At 46.9% G+C, this 15400-nt stretch overlaps 1 protein-coding gene across 1 annotated transcript in view; it reads left to right on the top strand.

Moving 5' to 3' along the window:
* FAM20A (FAM20A golgi associated secretory pathway pseudokinase) overlaps positions 1 to 14789 on the top strand; it is a 52931-nt gene extending 38142 nt beyond the window's left edge. The window contains exons 2-11 of the mRNA XM_014847669.3: positions 2607 to 2791; positions 3471 to 3521; positions 4978 to 5056; positions 8688 to 8780; positions 9536 to 9651; positions 10197 to 10377; positions 11399 to 11508; positions 12323 to 12404; positions 12880 to 12939; positions 14159 to 14789. Coding sequence (XP_014703155.1) covers positions 2607 to 2791; positions 3471 to 3521; positions 4978 to 5056; positions 8688 to 8780; positions 9536 to 9651; positions 10197 to 10377; positions 11399 to 11508; positions 12323 to 12404; positions 12880 to 12939; positions 14159 to 14423 — 1222 coding nt within the window. The 3' untranslated portion in view covers positions 14424 to 14789. The remainder of the gene's footprint in view (positions 1 to 2606; positions 2792 to 3470; positions 3522 to 4977; positions 5057 to 8687; positions 8781 to 9535; positions 9652 to 10196; positions 10378 to 11398; positions 11509 to 12322; positions 12405 to 12879; positions 12940 to 14158) is intronic.
* The last annotated feature ends 611 nt before the right edge of the window (positions 14790 to 15400 follow it).

Here is a 15400-nt window from a genome sequence, read left to right as displayed (position 1 = left end):
AATGAATAGTGTTCAAATCATATTTTGCATATTAAGTGTTCTCTACAGGTGAGCTAGGGTGGAGAAATAAAACCCATATTGTTAAGGACTGAATGTTTGTATCCCCCACCAAATTCACATGTTGAAGCCCTGACCCCCAATGTGACTGTACTGGGACATCGAGTCTTTAAGGAGGTAATTAAGGTTAAATGAGGTCATAGGGTGGTCCCTAACCCAATAGGACTGGTGTCCTTATAAGAAGAGGAAGAGACAGTAGGGATGTGTGCTCACAGAGAGAAGACCATGTGTGGAAACAGCAAGAAAGAAGGTGGCCATCTGCAAGCCAAGGAGAGAGCCCACAGGAGAAACCAAACCTGCCAACACTGTGTTCTCTGACTTCCAGCCCCTCGAACTGCGAGAAAACAAGTGTCTGTTGTTGAAGCCCCCAGTCTGTGGTATTTTGTTCAGGCAGCACCCACCAACAAAGACAGCGGTCAGAGTCCTTTATCCATTAGGACTGTAGACACAGTGCCTAAGACGTACAAAAGCTTTTGAAACGCTCCAAGACCTGAACAAAGAAAATGTATTGGTTCAAAAATGACAAGAAAACTCCACAATCAAAATGAATTAATATATAATTCAGTGTTTACAAAACAACGAGTCAATGTTGACTCGGTTATATTACTAAATACTTTATTCTTAACAGAATTCAAAATGATAAAAGAAAAGCTTTAAAAAATTATAGAAAAAATAAACATTGAATGTTGGGCGGGATTTTAATATGTTTGATATGATAGGAGGTGTAGGTCTCCAAGAGTAGGGGTACCCAGAGGCTACCCTGGAGAGGACCAAAAGCTGCTGCACGTTCATCCCTTCACATCAGTTTCCAAAACTGAGCCCCTCCCTCAAGACAACAGATTTTCACTCAGGACAGGAAACCCCCAAAAGGACAAGCCGTATTATTTTACTTTATTCACACAAGGGTGAGATGAGTGACAGCTGACCTGCTCAGACCCACCTTGCTTCCGAACTCCATGACCCAAGTTGACATTCAGCACTTACCAAACTCTTCCACTAGGGGCAGTGCAGAGTAAAACCTCCCTCTACTCCAAAGGGTCGGGACTCTTGGAGATGTAGTCTGAGATGACCAACCAAAATTTTTTTTGAAAATTAGGGTTTTATCTTAAAAGTGATTGTGTATTTCATTTTCTCCCCCGTAATATGTCTATACTTATTTTAATATAAAAGTAATTTTTAAAAGTATTTACCGATGCGAAAATTTGACATTCCAACAAGATTGGCCATGTTTGTTTTGTTATTCATCCCATCACAGACCTCAGAGGTATGGTATCACAATTTGAGAAATATGGATGTGTAGGAACACTCAAACTCCGCCCCCATAATTCCATCTACCCACTACAATCAGCTTTACCTAGCCATGAAATCATGCTGATTTTGCCTTGCCTTCCACTTGGAAGGCCTCCATCTTTTTACTCAGCCCTCCTTTTATTCAACCTTCCTCTCTAATCCCCTGATACACCCATCCCTGGCCTGCCTCTCCTAGTGCTCATGTTGTCCGCAATCCAGGAGCACCCTCCACAGCTCCCCTTCAGTTCAAACACCACCCATTCAATAGGGTCCAGCTGAAGTCAACCTTCTTCCCCTGTGGTCTTCCTCTGACTTCCTCATATAATCATCTTTCTCTCCTCCAAGATGTTAAAATATTTTAGTCTGAACCACTTGTCTAGCATGATACGAGCACTTTCTCATCATCAGTGCTGGTGAGGTTCACAGGACCAGGCAGGATGGATTGGCTTTCTTCCACAGAGGCTGGGTAAGCCATCTGGGCTGGGCCGCAGGGTGAAAAATTGAAGGGCTGACTGACTCCTGATAGACAGAATAATAATTTACAGTTTACAACTGCCTTCTATTTTGCTCTGGTTATTTCATAGATGTACAACTTGTCTCCCAAACTAGACTCTAAGCCTCCACATGGCACTGGCTTTGTTTTTTACTTTTTTCTTTTTACCCTGGTGGAAAAGGCTCCTGAGCAGGACAAACAGTGTAAGTGGATAATTAATTCTTCTTTTCCTCTATGATGTATTGAGGCGTCTAACTCACCTTCCAGCTCTGCTTAAGGATCCTCATGGCCCAGTCTTTTCATTCTTACTAATTACCTCCTCTCCCCTATCTTGACCCCTTAGGTCAGAAAATATTGGGAAATATAAGATACAGACTTTCCCGTGGGAAAGTGCATGAAGAGGCCCAGGATCACTCTGTGAGAACCCAGATTATATGACGTCCCTAATATTCTTCTTCATCATCTGCCCTTGTTCTTGACAGGCTGTGTCACGGTTGTAGTTAGGTGTTTGTGTATTTATGGTGGTATTGTGTAACTGTTTACCTATTCTGCTCGCCAGACTGTAAGCTCTCTGAGGGCAAGAAAGGACCATGTGGCTGTTTTGCCCTGCATGGTATCCTAAGCACAGCATAAAGCCTGGTACACGTAGGTGCTTAATACTCTTGTTGAATGAAGGAAAGAATGAATGGAGTGTCCAGATAAGGTGTTTTGGCAGGTCTTTGCATTCTTGTTCCTCCCATTAAAAAAACTCTTCCGGCTCTTTCAGACGACAAAGGATGTACAAGGAGCAGCTGAATCTTACTTCCTTCGACCCCCCACTGCAGCTGCGACTCGAGGCCAGCTGGGTCCAGTTCCACCTGGGGATCAATCGCCACGGGCTATACTCCCGGTCCAGTCCTGTCGTCAGCAAACTCCTCCACGACATGAGTCGCTTTCCCACCATCAGTGCTGGTGAGGTTCACAGGACCAGGCAGGGTGGATTGACTTTCTCCCAGGGAGGCTAGGCAAACCATTGCTGGCTGGGCTGCAGGGTGAAATATTAAAGGGTTAACTCTGACTCCTGATAGAATAAGAAGAGAAATACAGACATTGACCTTTTTCCCTTTGATAGAGATCTTACAGCGATAATCTTATCACAACCCCACAAGGCAGGCATAAGGAGGGGCTCTGTCCACTGAAAGAAAGGTGATCACTACTATTTATCTAGTACTTCTTTTGAACCTGGCAACTCTCTTATACAAGGATGTTATGACATGGACATTATCATTGCCATTTTATAGATGGGAAAACTGAGACTCAGAGAGGTTAAGCAACTTGGCCAAGGACCCAGAGGTGGAGCGAGGACTTAACCTCAGGCCTGCTGTCTCCAGGTCTGTGCTGTCAAGCACTATAACAGTCTAAGTGACACAGCAAGTTATTAGCAGAGACAAACCTAGCATTGGTTTCCCAATCTGGTGCTGCTGGAGTGTCCATTGAAGGGCTAGAGAGCATGGGGCCTCGATGGAGAGCAGGGGGAAGACTGCAGCCAACGGAGGTTCTGGGAGATGTCCTACTGAATGGTCAAGGCCCCCATGTTGTTGGCTCTCCCAGGAGCACGGCCGAACATTCTCACTGTCCTTCTCCTTTGCAGATTACAGCCAGGACGAGAAAGCCTTGCTTGGGGCGTGTGACTGCACGCAGAGTAAGTAAGGCCTCACCTCCATCCAGCCCTCCATCACCACAGATGTGTGAACCCCAGGACGTGGCAGCAACATGAAGGGCCCACTGTCCACTCCCTGAGGGCCCTGGTCGGGAGTTGAAGGAACAACTCTCTGTCTAATCTCTGAGAACTCAACATTTCTCCCCACCCGCCCACACACAAGAAAAGGCATTTATGAGGAGTTCTTGTGTAGGACCCTGCTGGGCAGTGTATGGTCCGGGGACCGGCATCATTGACGTCATCAAGGAGCTTGTTAGAAATACAGAATCTCAGTCCCCATTCTGATTTTCTGAATCAGAATCTGGATTTTAGCAAAACCCTCAAGAGACTGGAGTACATTCTCGAATTTAAGAATCAATTGTATAGGACAGTGGTTCTCAACCCAGGAACAAATTAGAGTCAGCTGAAGAGCTTTAAAAAGTGCTGCGATCTGGCCTCCACCCCAGGGGGTTCTGATTCAGTTGTGTAGAGTGAGGCCCAGGCATCAACATTTTTAAAACGTTCCAGGTGATTCCAAGGTTGAGACCCACTAGGGTAAATGATTAACGGAATCAAAAAGATAGGCATGAGATGCAGCACAGTCCCCTCCCAGGGTGCTATGAATTGGGCACAGTTGTGCCTGGACACTGCACTGGACCCAGCCCTCAGAGTGGCCAAGTCAGGCCTGGACACTGAAGCTCCCAGGCCAGTCACCACTGACCCTGAGTAATGTCATCCATTTATGTCAATATACTGAACACACATCATAAATTTCTGTGTGTGTCATGATGTGTTAAAGGTTTGAAAGACAACGTTTGTAGGGCCCAGGGCTTCCCTTTTATTTAGTTTCACACCTGCCATGTGCCATTTTATAGAACACAAAGGTGAATGAGACAGTGTCCTGACCCTCGCGGAGCTTACAGCAGGGCCAGGACAGGGTGAAGCAAGTGAGGTGCCGAGGACACAACATGTGGGGGGTTGCACTCACCGTAAGGGTCATGTGAATGCACCTCAGGTGCCTTGTCCACCAAGCCTTGTCCCAAGCCCAGGTATACAGTCTGAACTAGGAAGAGATAGAAACAAACTAGTCTAATGCAAGATAACAGATGGCATAATTAGAATCTATCAGGGTGCCATCGAAACCCAGAGAGGAAGAGGTCAGCCCTTCTTAGGGAAACATTCTTTGGGGTTTTCAGTGAATGTCAGTCTGGGGAAACCTGAATTGTTTGCCTTTTTCCCATAATGGCAGAAAAAGTATTGTCTTGAGCCCCTGGACACACTCTCCATGGCCTGACACGATGGCATTTACCCTGCAGGCTTTGAAAGCAAATCCTAGTCTTTAGGGTCTTATTAAGTAAGAGCAAAGAGAAGAAATCGACTGGTGTACTGAATGAACAAAAGGTCACAGCCCTGAGCTCAGGCCCAGAAGCATCATTAACTCCCCCTCCTCCCCCCACAGTTGTGAAACCCAGTGGGGTCCACCTCAAGCTTGTTCTGCGGTTCTCGGACTTCGGGAAGGCCATGTTCAAACCCATGAGGTAAGTGGCTGGCTTCCGCGCCTCCGTGCCCAGCTGTGGCAGCCCTGGGGGAGTTTTGACCAAAATTAATAAAAGTGGTCTGAAATCTTCAAGCCAGTCATTTGGAAAGTCTGTGGGCAATCTGCCCCAGTATATAACTGGTTTTGATGATAATAATTAAAAACAGGAAAAGCTAGTCTCTATTTGGTCTTTGCTAGTATCTCTGCTACACAGTTTACAGGATTGTGTCTTTGGATCATCAGCAATCTTATGAGACAGGTACTGTAACAATATCCACTTTGCAGCTGAAGACACCGAGGCTCAGAGAGGCCAGTTCACGCCAGTCTCCAAGCAGCGGGGCCAGGATTCAAACCCAGGCAGTTAGGTTGCTGAATTCACACTCTATAATTGATACCCACTTTTTTCCAGGGCTAGGACCCTCAAAAATTTTACAGATCTCTACATAGTAATACTTGTTTTGATTGAAAAACTAGCCAATGAAGAAAGGCTATTATGAAGTCAGTGACACTTTGTAATTAATTTCTGTTTTCATAACAACAGCAGATACATGCTGTTTAAAATTTTGTAGTACATATAAGTAGGCGAAATAACTTGTATTCAGTCTACAGACAGAGCTTGGTGTGCATATGGATTCCTGGCCCCTAAAGGGTCTGCACCTCACAGGTTGGGGACTCTGAATATTCCTCTTAGAGACGACATGTACAAGAGACAATGGCCCGAGGGATTCCCATTACCCAAGTCATGCTTTCTGCCAGAATGCACTGTCTTCCAATGGAATCCAATTAGATTGACTTAGAGTCTAAACTTTCAGTCGACTGAGAGGCCTATTGAAGGCCCAGTAATGGGTCTGGTGGTGGGGCCCCATCTTAATTCTAGTCCTCCTGCACTGCTTTAGCAAAGGCACCCCTTTAAGGAGAGCTTGGGAATAGAGCAGCTGCACATTGCAGCCACCTGGGGAGCCTTAAAAAATCCTGTTGCCTTAGTCTCACCCTCAGAGCGTCCAAGAGAATTGGTCTGGGGGTTCCCCCTGTGATCCCAAGGCCCAGACAACCTTGGGAACCGCTGCTATCTAAGAGCCCCCTTTTACCCATGTGAAAATCCAAAAACCCAGTTAAATTGGTCCATGTAAATGTCTAACTTTTCAGAGATGTACGTGAAACAAGTGAACATCTGCCTATATTTAATTTATTGATGAAAAAAATCCCATCATATAAAACAATACATAGATTTGAGAATATTGCTTTTCTCCCCCTAGTCTCACATTTCACCTGTTCAAACTTTTTGTTATTTGTCATCATCGTCACTAGAGTCAAGTTTGGAGTCAATGTTAAATCAATGTTAAATTCCTCCCCCAACACCCCCTCCCCCAGTCTGTTTTAACCAGTTCTGTCAGATAATAAAACCAACACAGCATGAAGGTACCTCAGGTTAATGAATCAGTCCTAAACAAAACAAAGAAATTTCGAGGAGACTCTGTCATTTGAGAGACCATGCAAGGATTTGAATATAGAGAATCTCCCTTTTCTGAGGGACAGTTTTGGGAGGGGGTCTTATCTTATATCCAGGCATTTAAAGTACTAAAAGAAAATTGTATTCCTTTTAAAAGAGAGAGAGCAGTGACCACACATGGCAATTAACCAAGGTTCCAGAAGCAGGCACGTGATTCTTTGGCGCGCCAGTCAGCTGAACACATGAGCCACCGTCGAGTTCAGGCCACTATAGAGTTTTAAATTATTGTTATGTTTAGTCATGCACATTTAATGACTACTCATAAATGAGCACCGGTGAAAGAGAGGAAGCAGAAGGAACACTGATGTAGAAACTCGAGATGTTAAAGGGAAGCAGAAAAATAGTGATAAATTTGCGAATTCAGCACACATCCCCAGAGCCAAGAATTACGTTCTCTGAGCAAAATTCTTCTATGGCACATTAGGATGTCTGCAGTTTTTTAAAACTGGAAGCTCATATAGATTAGGCGAGCTCCACTTTCACTTTCCATGCATGGGTAGGGAAAACTACCCAGGCTTGCAATGTTTTCTCTGCAGGAAAGCACAAGACGCGCCAGCCTCAGACCGCTTCTCTGCCTTGTCAATTACAAAATACAGAGATTGTTTAAATGAACCAGTTTCCTTCCTAAATATCATTAGGTCACAAAAGCCATTTTATCTATTATGCCATAACACAAAGTTGAATCTGCATTTTTATAAAATTTAGTCCTAACCCAAACATAGTAATCATTTAAAAATGTATTTCTTGAAAAAGCATGCATTTTTCCTAAAAGTAGTTTAAAGTAAACAGCATTTTCTCATTAAGAAGGGAAAGTACAAATTCATCTTGGATAATATAAATTATAACCATAACTAAAAATTATATTTTTAATGTAATGTATACAATGAAAAATACACAAAAAGCACTGATGTAAAGTAAGAATGATTTTCACGTTTAAAATCACTTCTGAATGTGCCATACAAATACGAGGAAGTGATGTTTTAGAAATCCTAAAGGGTGTCGGAATTCAGGAACTAAAGTAAGATTGAGACACATGGACAGTCCTCACTGGCCTAGACGTTTGGTGATGCCAACGAGCAGACGTGGGTCAAGCCTGGGCAGGAGAGCTATACGCTAAAGGTGGCTGCCCTTTTTACAGTGGAATCCCTACTTTTGGCAGCGCCCCCCACTGTGGTTTCCAGGACTCATTTGTGTTTTTTGGCGAAGTGCACATCACTGATTCTATTGCTGGTGCTGTTTGTTTATAGCTTTTTGCAACATTACATTTATTTACATTTAAATCGCTTTTGCAGCCATCGTACAGCCCCACACGGTGGATTATAAGATTATGCGAAGATCATCATTCTTCCATGTTTATTAGCATCGAGGCGAGTCAACCTGGGGGCCAGAAGCCATGATGCCCTTAATGGGTGGGAAGTACCTTCCAGAACACACACACCCAACCCGCCCAGCATACTCAGGCAGGCTGATGCTTTTCAGGAACCCATTCGAGATTTAAAAATGTATATAAATCAACATCGTCTACACCAGCCTGCCTGTACCCTCTGGCTGGGCCCACTCTCATGACCCAGCTAGGGTTTCTCTGAGGCAACAGTTCTGTTTCTTCCTCTCTAGCACCCTAAGACCCAGAGCTTTTCTGTTCTTCAAACCTCAGTCATACTAAATTGCATCCCTAGGGCACTTTTCCTTTTATAAAGTCTTGTCTCGCGCCCCACCTCTCTTAATCCTTGGGCATCTGGGTCTGTACAATCTCTAGTCCTGCTAGCGAGTCCCCTCTCCTCTGTTTATATCTGCAGAAGGAGCTCTATATTTCTTCCCTCTTAATTACTGGGTTTTTGAAAGAATCAGTGGCTGTCACCAAAGCTGCTTAAGTAGGAGACTTGGAATTTGGGGTGCCTACAGGACAATGTCTTGCAAGAAGCCTGGCACTTCCTCCTGTGCAAGTCTTTGCCTAGCCAAGCGAGCCATGGGCCATTCCTGATGTGTTGACTGTCCCATCATCTGTGCATACATTAAAAGCATAAAAGCATGTTTTGCTCCCCTCTGGTCACGCTTATCAGCTCTCTTCTCAGGCTCCCAGCTGAGGTCTGAGTCCAGGGCGTGATTCCTTCCTTCCTTCCAGACAGCAGCGAGATGAAGAGACGCCCGAGGACTTCTTCTATTTCGTTGACTTTCAGAGACACAATGCTGAGATTGCCGCTTTCCATCTGGACAGGTAGGGTTTGATCCCATGGAGATGACGTTGACTGCAAGGGCCAATCCACATCAGGTGGGACCTCCCTGGCATTTCTTCTTCTTTCCAGCTCCTTATCTTCTTCATGAACCTCAGCGATGCCTTCTAACCCAACACATCCCCTCCAACCCCATGGGTTGGAAAACACAAGGTCTTTTAATGTACTGAAAAGAACAACTTACAAAGAAAACTAACTCTGCCAGGCTGCTCAAGCTGCCAGCTTGGGCCTGACATTGTCCTTTGCTCTCTTTACCTGATCCAAGGAGTCTTAAGGTTGTAACATTTAAAAGTGAAAGCACATTCCTAAACTTCCTAGCTCCTCCTAGTTGCCTATTATTACTACTCAAGGTGTGGTCTGTGGACTGGCAGCCTGAGCACCGCCCAGGAGCTGTTCAGAAATGCAGAATCTCAGCCTCACCCTGGCCCCACTGAGTTTGAGCCTGTATTTGAACAAGACTCCAGGTGACTCATCTGCACATTGAAGTATGAACTCTGACCTAGAACACAGCTTGGATGGTGGGAAGGTTTGCCGAGGAGGCTTGATGGATTAAGGATTCCTTTTCCACCCCTTTAGATGTAGGTTTGGGCACTGTAGGTGTGGGCACTGTAGGTGTCAGCTCAGCACTGCAGAGACCCCCTCAGCTGGGTATGGTCAGGAATGCCAGTCAATTTCTAGTGAGTGATCATCGAACTCCCTGACCATTCCTTAGGTCTGAACATGGCTCCCTCTCTTTCAGGATTCTGGACTTCCGACGGGTGCCACCAACAGTGGGAAGGCTAGTCAATGTCACCAAGGAAATCCTGGAGGTCACCAAGAATGAAATCCTGCAGAGCGTTTTCTTTGTCTCTCCAGGTAGAATACCGGCCAAAGCAATATTCTGGGTCTAAGAACACGATAGGCCGATGTGGCCACTGTTACATTCAGCAGTGGGCTGACCTCCTGCCAGTAGCACCATCCATTAGAGGGATGGGTGTATGCTGCCCTCAGATACTCCCACCCTGGTCCACCTGAGCATCGCACAAGATGAACAGGGGATGGGTAAAGTTTGTACATGAGAAGCTAACTAGTCTGTGTGGGCACTGAACTATGATGCTGGCCTCAGTGAGATCAGATGTTATCCATTCAAAGAGCATTCTAATCATATGGATAGGATGCAATGAGGCTGGGTCCCCCACGCTGTCTCTGCTCCGAGACATTTGAAAATTGGCATCCAGGATACTCAGTTTAGTAGCATTCATGAGCCCCTACATCTGGAAAAGGCAGTGTTTTCTTCTTCTGCCTTTTCCCAAGCTGTGAGTTCAGGGTTTCCCTTCCCTTTTAGTGGATTTCTTGAGGGTGGGAAGACGGCATGCCTCCAAAGCCCTTCTCTTACTCCTCCTCTCTTCTCCTCCCTCTAGCCAGCAACGTGTGCTTCTTTGCCAAGTGTCCATACATGTGCAAGACTGAATACGCTGTCTGTGGCAACCCACACATGCTAGAGGGTTCCCTCTCCGCGTACCTGCCATCTCTCAACCTGGCCCCCAGGCTGTCTGTGCCCAACCCGTGGATCCGCTCCTACTCACTGGCAGGAAAAGAGGAGTGAGTTGGCCCCCTGGCCACAATGCCATGCCCACAGTCTTGCAGTACCAAGGACTTGTGGCTAGCCTGGCTTTTGGACCCAAAAGCTGCCTCAGTCTTCCTTTGTGTCATCTCCTATCGATCCTGGGATCAGCTGTGTCTCTTCTCTCCCTTTACTTCATTTATCCAGTTATAAAGAGCCTACTATGTATCCAATGCTAGGTGCTAGGGGATACAGAAATGAAAGACACAGGTTCTCCCCTCAAGAAGCTCCATGACCTAGTAGGACGGACAGACAGGTAGCCAGGTTATGAAAACACAGTGCAACACTTGCCGTAACAGAGAAGCCCACGAGGAGCCTGCAGGGAGACCTGGTTCACCTGAGTAAGCCCTGTGACGCCAAGGACCTCATAGTTATATCCCCAGGGCCTTCCACACTCCCTAGCACATAAGAGGTATTCAGTTAGTGTTAGTTGACTGAATAGGCTCATGAATCCAGCCACCCAAATCGTGGTGGAAAGAGAAGTAATCCGGGAAGGATTTCTGGAGACGTGACAGATCTTGAGAGACCCGTGCAGGCTGAGTAAGAGCCCATCAGATGAAAAGGGACACGGGGGCATCCCAGGCAGAGGAGCACGTGTAAAAGAGAAATGACACAGAATGGCTCGTAGGGGGACCTCAAATGGCTCAGAACTGGAGGGCCAGGGTCCGAGGCTCGGTGAGAGGAGCTGCAGAGGAAGCAGGGGAGGGAAACGCAGCCAGCCTTTCCCCTGTGGCCATCATCTCCCTTCCTGCATAGTATCACCGCCCAGCAGAGTGGAGGCTCAGGACCTGCTCACCACGTGGCATCTGCACCCTCCCATGTCTTTGCCCAGGATCCTCCTTGAATGCCCCCAATGACCACCTGCGTGCCGAGCAGCTGCCACCAGCCCAGGGCAGGATCAGGGAGGCAGGGACTTGGGGGGAGGGGAAGGTGTGAGGAGGGCCCCCAACACCTTGCCATCTTGGCTTTTCCAGCCCCAGGACTTCTTCTCCCCCTCAGGTGGGAGGTCAATCCACTTTACTGTGACACAGTGAAACAGATCTACCCGTACAATAGCAGCAACCGGCTCCTCAACATCATCGACATGGCCATCTTCGACTTCTTGATAGGTAGGTCCCCATGCTCAGGGCATCTGGCACGAGTGGGCTCTACTGTTGGGCTGGGATTCTCTGTGAAGTTGGGCAACAAGTTACAGCCTGGACCACGAGGACAGAATAACCCCGCACCTGCCACGGCCTTAGAAGTGATGGAGGTCCCAGAGGACAGAAGTTAACATGCTCCCCTCCTAGGAGGGGACATCACTCAGGCAGACAACCCTGCGGCAAGGCCCAGGCAGGCGTCGGATTTGAAGTTATTTGTTCCCTTGACCAAGTGAGAGGGAAACCAGGGAGGAAGGGAGGAGGGAGCACAATAAGTGTGGAGCAGCAGGGGGGCCCAGAGAAGGGACTGGTCAGCCCTTCTTCAAGTCCCTCGGGGACCAGGGAAAGCTAGGGACAGAGCAGATAGTTACAAAGGCAGCCGTCATACACGCTTAGATCTGAAGTCAGACAGCACCCACCCCAGCGCACTCATGCCACCCAAGAAGTTAACCTGTGTCCTTACTGTACCCGGGCCTCGGCTGAGGAGCTCTGGTCAGGAAAGTCCACCCTGATGCGGTGTATTGGAACCCCTGGCCCCGCGGGGGCTGGGAGTGGGGCTAGAGTGAGTCTTAGATTTGAAAACAGGCCATAGTAGTTTGTTTGCTTACTTACCTTCCTTCTCCCTCTGCAACTTCACTAATAACCCTGGGGAATTGACAGCCTGTGACCCTGGGTTCAGACTCATCTCTGAATAGGCCTCTGTGCCCCAAAGAGAACTCAAACGTCGGGAGCATCCATCCCCTGGCCTACAGGCCTTAGCGCCAATGTCTCTTCTCCTTGACAGGAAACATGGACCGTCACCATTATGAGATGTTCACCAAATTTGGGGATGATGGGTTCCTTATTCACCTTGACAATGCCAGAGGGTAAGTGACCCCACACTCTCCTCTCCCAGCCCTACTCCTTGTGCAGCTGCTCAGGGGAAACCAGAGGCCCCTAGAGTGAGGGGCCTCCACGTTCTATCTCCTAACCCTACTTGTTCCATTTCCTTTTTCTCTTGCTCTTTGCTAAGTACCACTTGATTCTCCTCTACCCCAAGAGAACTAGTCAAACAGACTGAAGTTTTCCACTTTTACTAGATGGTTCACTCCTGGAAACACAGCACATAGCTCACCCTCAGTGGTTGGTAAATGAATGAATGAATGATTGCTCGGTTTTAACATCTTTGGACAGACCCTTTTGTAAGCTGGTTGAGGAGTAGGGTTGGACAGGCAGTTGCCATGCTCCCTGGCACTTACTCCAAGCTGTGATTCAATGAAAGGCTGAGGTAGAGAAGAGAGAGAAAAAACGGTGAGGAGGAAGAGGCTCCTTGCCACCCTTGAAAGCCTGTTTCTCTCCTAGGTTTGGACGACACTCCCATGACGAAATCTCCATCCTCGCGCCGCTCTCCCAGTGCTGCAGGTAAGCTTTCAGTTCCAGCACAGGTCACAATTGTGACACTTCATCCTGCTCACAACCAAGCTCTGAAGGTTTTATTCAGTTTTCACTGGCCTTGGACGTAGCGGGGTGGAATGACAGGAATTAGATCATTTCTTATACTACAAGGACAGAATTTTCCCCAGCAACATCTCAGACTCTTTCATCCTTCAGCACAGGATGACTTAGGATTTATTCTCTAACCCGCTCAGATAATCACCTATTTTTGCAAAGCCTGACAGTCTTTGATATGCCTAAGCAAACCTCTGCTTCACCCAGCACCCTTATAAGCTCATAAATACTACTGCATCATCACCATCGAAGCAAAATCCTGATAAAAGTCCCATAAACCTGCATCAGATTGAAAGGAAGTACTTAGATTTGGGCCTGGCCGCCACTTCTCTAGAGAATCTCTAACCTGCTTCCACCCGGTGTTCCAGCCAGGCTTGGAAAACTGGCCAGCTGCTCAGCTGCAGGACGTGATTCACATCTAGCAAAACCACCTCATTCGTTTCCCACTGGAAAACTCAGAGCAGAGCCTCCATTTCCTTTATCCACATCTTAGGTTAACTTAAACACGCTTCCCTCTTTGCCTCCCTTCCTCTCGTCCTGAGTAGAACAGGCAGTAGTTATGACAAAAGTCAGACAATTAAGCTGCTCACAGATCTAAGTCCAAGTCAGATTGCCACAGAAAAATCAAAATCCTCAAGTGAAGACTGTCCCACCCATTTCCATCCCTCTGACTTGAGAATGTGACACAGAGAAATGTTACAAAGTTGGCAAGAAACAACTTGGAAGCTGACAGTTTCTACAACTTTTGAGATGGCAAACATGGTCCTCATTTCACTTACCAGAAACTTCCCTCATTAGCTTTAAAAGTCATTATCACTTCTGTTTTGATTCCCTGAGCAATGTCAGATGCAGCCGGGTCCAGCATCACTACTGTGTGACACGACAATGATTAGAGTTCAAATGGCTCGGTAGGTCCTTGACCAAAAGGCAACTGGGCAAAGGACTGCAAAATAGTGGATGTCATCTTTTGTTCATGCCCTTTTTACCCGGTTTTCATTAAAACGTGCTTAAGAAGGCACTGGAGGTGGTCTCAGAACATCAGCTACAATAGCTGTCCGGGTAAAGCAGCAAGTTCAGGCAAGTTATTTTCTTTACATTTACTTATTTGGTTCCTATGACTTTGTCCTTCCAGGATAAAAAAGAAAACACTTTCGCACCTGCAGCTGCTGACACAAGCCAACTACAGACTCAGTGATGTGATGCGGGAGTCACTGCTAGAAGATCAGCTCACCCCCGTCCTCACAGAGCCCCACCTCCTTGCCCTGGATCGGAGACTCCAAATCATCCTGAAGACAGTGGAGGAGTGCATAGAGGTCCATGGAGAGCACAGTGTCATAGCCAGCGGCCCAGCAGAACAGTCGGCCCCAGACTCTGGCCAGGCCAACTTGACAAGCTAGGGGCTGGACAAGTCAAATTTCAGAAACTACACCTGGAGCCGGCAGGGGACTCTGGAGTGTGGACCTCACGCTCACATCCCCCATCAATGCTAGAGGTTCTGGGTCATGAGCTCAGAAAGCAGATAGGGACACTGGGATGATTCTAAAAGAGCAAAAGAAGTGGGATCCACCGAACTTTCTTCCTTGGTGCACTGCTTTGACTGCCTTGGCTCCCTCTTTCCAAGAACGGATTGTTTCATCAACAACACAGAACACCTCCTGAGCCCACTGGGAAATCTGGATGTGGGTCAGGTTCGGAAGGTCTGGAAGCCCTGCTCCTAGGAGAGTATTAACTCTAACAAATAAAATAAAAGGACATCAAGTGGATACCCAACTGACCTCCGCATCCTTATTATATCTACAAGGATAATTCCCAGTCCAGCTAAACAGCTGGCACATTGCTAGCAGACAAAACATCTACCGATGGTAACTGTCCAACCAGGTCAAAGTAGACCTCACACTTTCTACTTACATTCCAGTCACTGTAGCCCAATCTGAATACAATAATCCCTATCAACTGGTCCTAAAGTACTTTCTCAGAAATATTATTACAAGACGTAAAAATAATATAAGGATTCGCTCAAAATATCAGAAAAGGGATGTTTTCATCGGAGAGTATTTAATATCAACTGAAATAACATCAAGTATGTCAAGAGTAGCATCCAGTAACAACAGAAGGGGTTTCAATGAAGGGAAAACAAGGGTGGTCTTGAAGGTGGGATAGCGTGTGAACAGGCCCAGCAGGTGCATGAGCCTAGATTAAGGAAGGAGAAAGCCAGGGCTTACCATAGCCCACTGCTCACAAGCCTCTTTCCCATAAGACCCCAGAAATTGCCCCACGTTCCCCCAACAGAAGGAGGCCATCTAGAGAGGTCTGACACTCTGGACAACGCCCCCCCTCCCCCCGTGCCGCCAGCTGCTTGCTCAAGAAGGACTAA

Source organism: Equus asinus, chromosome 13 (assembly GCF_041296235.1).
Source record: "Equus asinus isolate D_3611 breed Donkey chromosome 13, EquAss-T2T_v2, whole genome shotgun sequence".
In the NCBI taxonomy this organism is placed as follows: domain Eukaryota; kingdom Metazoa; phylum Chordata; class Mammalia; order Perissodactyla; family Equidae; genus Equus; species Equus asinus.
Note: the sequence above shows the minus strand (reverse complement) of the source record. Positions and strands in the feature narration are given on the sequence as shown.